We start from the raw sequence: 5675 nt of genomic DNA, 5'->3' as shown, positions 1-5675 counted from the left end.
TTATTTTGATTATTTGTAGCATAATCATATTTACACTACTCAATACAGTGATAAAGTGGTGAAGTAGATACAGATTAGCAGATACTCTGCTGCTTGTTCCTTGCATTAAATTGTGTGCTTTTAAATGTTCTTGTGCTTTATTTGTTGATCTAAATGAATAAATAACTGTTATAAGCTGTGATTAGCGTGGAAACCCTGTAAATTATGTATTTAAAACATGTAGTCTTGTGTATTCTCAGGTAAGCGTGTGTGTCTTGGGGAGCAGCTGGCCAGGATGGAGTTATTCCTGTTTTTCACCTCCCTGCTGCAGAAGTTTTCAGTTACTGCACCTGCTGGAGAGAAACCCAGTCTGGACTTCATTTTGGGAGCCACACGCAGTCCCAAACCTTATCGTCTGTGTGCTGTGCCACGTTAGAGCACGAGTTATCCTCAGCTGAGCATGTCTGTTTCTCTGCGCTCTCAATGACTGTCTTCTGCTATTGTTTTTGATGCAATGCATAAAGAATATCTGCTTTACTGTTCTCTCTGTCTATCTCTAGCGCTCTAGTGTAAGTAATTAATAAGTAATATATATTTTAAATTGAATTTGAACGTATTTTAATTTTTGCACGATTTTTCTGAATAAATATGGACTCACAAATAAAATAATCCTGATGCAATAAATCCACAGACCATTACAACCTCTCAAGGGAATCACCAAAACGTCGTACTTATGATATTTTCTCTGCACATTGGATTTGTTGAACCTGTAAATAATTTATTTAGAGATTATTACACACATAAAATACTTTTTTCAAATGATCACTTACCAAAAGAATGAAAATCTGAAAATAATAGCAGAAAACCAGCAAATCTTCACACAAGTCCATCTTTGAGATGATGGACTTTTGAAATGTTCTTCTTTTATCTATATAATTTTTTAAATGGTTTTCCGTGAGAGAAGTTAAACAGCTGAGATGCCTTCCTCACCTGTATAACTACTGGTCAGTGCACCTTATTGTCCTTCCTTGTCTATGGAGATTCAGTACAGCAACTTGTAACTATTTTTTCTTACTGATACTTTGTTTATGCTTTTGTTGTTGAATCTCACATGTAAAGGAGATTTCAATCTCAATAAATTACTTCATAAAAATACCCATTTGCTATTAGAAAAGGATACTTTTTTTAAATGAACTGCCTTTGCATTCAGTTATGTGAAAAAGAAACGTTTCACAGGACACTGCAGTACTTTAAAAAACAAAAACTATCTTTAGCAACAGTAACTTTAAATATTTTCATTCTGTATGACTTGTCTCTCACATAGTTGTAGAGAAATGTTGGCCCACTTTTAATAACTCTTTGTCATCTTCCATCCCAGACAGTAAGCAGACAGAAGCAAATCATCATGTCCCACTAGCTACAAGTGCTATGTTGATAATAGAATAGAATAGAATAGATCTATGTACAATGAGATTGAAAGAAACTTCTGCCCAGTGGAAACATGCAAACAAAAAAAAAGAAAAAAGAAAAGGTAAAAGTGCACAGTTCTCCGGTGCTAAGTACATACTCAAGAATAAATATGGATTTTATATATACAGTAATATATAACATTGCACATGTTACATATTGCAAAGTGATTAGGATTATGACTGGATTCAACTTTATCGTCATTACACAGCTATGAATACAGGGTAACGAAATACAGTTTGCATCTAATAACAAGTGCAAGAGTAGTAAGTGCAATAAGAGCAGATTACATACAGATAAGTTAAGCAAATATACAGATGTACTACAGGCAGATGTACGGATATACTAATATATACAGATAAGGGTACTACAGTGGCTTGCAAAAGTATTCACCCCCCTTGAACTTTTCCACATTTTGTCACATTACAGCCACAAACATGAATCAATTTTATTGGAATTCCACATGAAAGACCGATACTTTTGCAAGCCACTGTATAAAGGGTGGAATGGTTATGAACAGATTATGTACGGAGAGACGAAGTATACAGATGAACTACAGACATATGTACAGATATACAGATGATCTGTGTAGCATACAGATGTTCTACATTCCTATACAGATGGGCAGATATACAGATGTACTATGAACAAATATACAGATTATCTAAATATATACAGATGTGCTACATATGTACCAATGTGCTGCTGTAAGGTAAACAGATTTACAGAGTCCTATGAGTATATCTACAGCAGTAGGAGTGTAGCGCTCTGAGTAGACTATAATAGCTAACAGTGTATGCACTGTACCAGAGAGCATACTATGTCAGTGTCCTAAACTACAGTATTAACCAATATGAGCATATGGTGAATGTTACAAATGAATGTGAATCATGATCATGGTCCCTGAGAGGGATAAGGGGTTATGGATGGAGAATTAGTGTGGATGGAAGCAGCAGGGGACTGAGTTCAGTAGGGTGACAGCTGTGGGGAAGAAGCTGTTCCTAAACCTGCTGGTTTTAGTCTGTAGGGTCCTGTAGAGTCTTCCAGAGGGGAGGAGCTGGAAGAGTTTATTGGCAGGATGAGAGGAGTCCCTGAGAATGAAGTATGCTCGGCGTAGACATCTCTTCTTGTGGACATCCTCAATGGCAGGAACATGAGGGAAAGAGGAACAGGTGGCAAGACAGCTGGAACTAATTGGGCAAGACAAGGAAGTAAAGCACAATACAATAACATGAGACAAAACCTTCAAAGTAAAACAAGAAATCCACAGACTAAACCTAGAGGCACAATGCTAACACAGAACAATGGGAACACAGAACCAAAACCTAAGAACTAACAAAGACACATCAAGAAATCAAAGAGTAATAATACCAAAATGGAAAAGACTGCGTCGCCGACCCAAGACCGTGACAAAAGAAATAACTGGGAACAACCATATTACAATCCTCTGTAATGCACACTGAACCTTTAGGGCCTTCTAAATCTAATTAATGCAAAATAAATCACACTGAGGTTTCTTTACACTGAGAGATTTCTTTGTGTTAAAGTTTGTACTTTGCTCACTGTTCAGCATGAGGTGGGACTGCAGCGCTATCAGTGATTCAGGTTACAAGTTAACCTGTGACCTGTTCTCAGGATGTATCTAGTCAGAGATAGATCATTAGTCATTAGTTGTTCTGTGTATATGTTCCTATTAAGTGGATTTAAGATTTATGTCAAGTTAAAGCTAAGGCATTTGGAGGATTTATTTAATGGTTCCACAATATGACTTACCCCCAAAACAACAATATGCCGTCTGTGTTCAGTTTGCAGAGAAATATGGAAACATTTTCAGCCTTCGACTCTTTGGTGGTAGGATTGTGGTCGTTCATGGCTACAAACTTGTGAAAGAAGCCCTGGTTCACCAAGGAGAAGACTTCATGGATCGCCCAACTATGCCCTTATTTGAATCAATTTCAGGGAATAAAGGTAGTGTTTGATAAAAATAGTTGCATTTTTCCCTCTAAAGATCTAAAGATCAGGTCTACATTATTTTTTTATTTCCCAAAGGTCTTGTGATGTGAAATGGTTATCCCTGGATGCAACAGAGGAGATTTGCTCTTCACACATTCAGAAACTTTGGTCTGGGGAAGAAGACCCTGGAGTCATCCATCCAGCAGGAGTGCCAGTATCTCACAGAGGCTTTTGCAGAACACCAAGGCATACATTCTTTTTTTACAATATAGTGACATGTTATTTATGTTTTTCATGTTTTATAAAATTTAAATATAATTTCGCCCTGCATACCATATGACATTAGAGGATTCGGAGTACTAAAGACTTTCCTTTACCTGTGGCTCATCACCTGATTTATGTTATAACAAGGGGTTCTAATCAGAAGCCAAACAGCACCCACTGTTTCTCCACTTGTTGACATGCATTATATCCTGTTCATTTGATTTTAGCTTTATTGATATAGCGCCAATGCTTTCTTTAGATTAACAATTATTTGTTATGTTTTGAAACAATCTTTCTCTAATCCACCAATGTTTATTTCTAGGCCTCATGAACTGTGTACATTTTGCAATGTTTGAACCACTTGCAATTTTCAAAAATTAGGTCCCATTTGTTCCCAACTGAGCCCTGCCATGTAGCTGGCCCCCTTCATCTTCTAAAAAAGATTATTTATTATTTTAGTATATTTAAAGAGGTGTTTTTCTTCTCATTTTCCAGGCAAACCCTTTAATGCTAAGAACCTGATTAATAATGCAGTCTCAAACATCATCTGCTGTTTGGTGTTCGGCAATCGATTTGAGTACACTGACAAGCAGTACCAGTATATTCTCCAGACAATAAATGACATTATTCGATTACAGGGAAGTTTGACAGTAGGGGTGAGTAAACTTCACTGCGCGCACTGCACGCGTGCGTGCGCGCGCGTGCGTGCGTGTGTGCAAATAATGCACTATGCAAATAATCAAATATCACGATTATCTGTTGATAGAAGGAAGATAAAGATTCTGGGTTTTACCTAGAAAATTTGAAGGCTTGCACCATGGACCTGTTTGGCGCTGGAACTGAAACCACAACTACTACTTTACATTGGGGGCTTTTATATATGATCCACTACCCTGATATACAAGGTGTGTGTATAAGTAATATCTACCAGCAATATATAGTTTGTGAGCTTAGTCAACTGTGCAACACACTTGTTTTCCTGTTTTCTGTGTGTGCAGAGAAAGTCCAAGCTGAGATAGATGCTGTGGTTGGTTCATCCAGGCAGCCGTCTACAAGTGACAGAGAAAACATGCCGTTCACTGATGCAGTTATTCATGAAATCAAGAGAAGTGGAAATATCATCCCACTTAATGTGGTCCACATGGCAAACAAGAACACAACTCTGGATAAATATTCAATCCCAAAGGTATACAATCCACTAGTAACAAATGTGTGTATTTACAAAGCAAATTAACCTGATAGAAGACCATAAATAATGAATAAAGAATAATTCTGAGATACTCAAATCGCAGGCTTGATGCTAAAGAACTGTAGCTAATGGGAAGTTCAAATCCTATAATTTAAAGAAATGTTTTTGTTTCAGGGCACCAAGCTCTTGGCTACATTGCACTCTGTTCTACACGATGAGTCAATGTGGGAAACTCCACATTCCTTCAACCCTCAACACTTTCTGGACCAGGATGGAAAATTTAGGAAGAGGGAGGCCTTCATTCCCTTTTCTGCAGGTTAGTTATTAGTTACAATCAGAGATGGAAAAAGTACAGACCTTCTTTACTTGGGTAGAAGTAAAGATAATTGTGTTAAAAAAAGTTCACTAAAAGTTGAGGTACTGAAGCAACAATTTTCTGTCACGTAAATGATAGAGGGTGATTTTGCCGCCACACCTAAACAGTAATCACAACTCAGTAATTTCTAACACGAGCCTCAGTAGGTTTTCTTAGTGGACAGGCTGTGATCAGCTGACCTGCTGCTCTTTGTGGATGTACACAAGTGAATTTAACAAGATGTCAGCAGTTTCCCGAGCTATCTTGGCCGATGCCTATCAGCTACACAGACACTATACTTTTTATATTATCTTTATACTAGGCCTATACAGTCGGCATGAAGTGGGAATTCAGTGAATGAATCTAAGCATGATCATCTTAAATGCAAATTCATATCTGCTGCACTTGATGTAACCTAAATCTGATCAGGAGCACCACAGCTACTGTACACCAGTAATTTCACGACAT

General features: G+C 37.5%; 1 protein-coding gene, 1 long non-coding RNA gene and 1 pseudogene across 2 annotated transcripts; 2 read left to right on the top strand and 1 right to left on the bottom strand.

Annotated features, from left to right (window-relative positions):
• Window positions 1-239: 239 nt before the first annotated feature.
• Window positions 240-1134, top strand: LOC106632898 (cytochrome P450 2J2-like; the record flags this gene model as incomplete). Its single annotated transcript, XM_042217904.1, is given in 1 exon segment — window positions 240-1134. A coding segment is annotated over 1 exon segment (176 nt), but the record flags the coding sequence as incomplete, so codon positions are not given.
• Window positions 1135-1303: 169 nt separating this feature from the next.
• Window positions 1304-4162, bottom strand: LOC121813931. Its single transcript, XR_006053967.1, has 2 exons — window positions 3010-4162; window positions 1304-2636 (listed from the first exon to the last, which is right to left on the bottom strand). It is a non-coding gene; the product is annotated as an uncharacterized LOC121813931 (long non-coding RNA).
• Window positions 3497-5173, top strand: LOC102307134 (annotated as a pseudogene).
• The last annotated feature ends 502 nt before the right edge of the window (window positions 5174-5675 follow it).

The sequence above is a fragment of the Haplochromis burtoni genome, unplaced genomic scaffold, assembly GCF_018398535.1.
Source record: "Haplochromis burtoni strain Fernald_Lab_line unplaced genomic scaffold, NCSU_Asbu1 Contig_3640, whole genome shotgun sequence".
NCBI classification, from domain to species: Eukaryota; Metazoa; Chordata; class Actinopteri; order Cichliformes; family Cichlidae; genus Haplochromis; species Haplochromis burtoni.
Note: the sequence above shows the minus strand (reverse complement) of the source record. Positions and strands in the feature narration are given on the sequence as shown.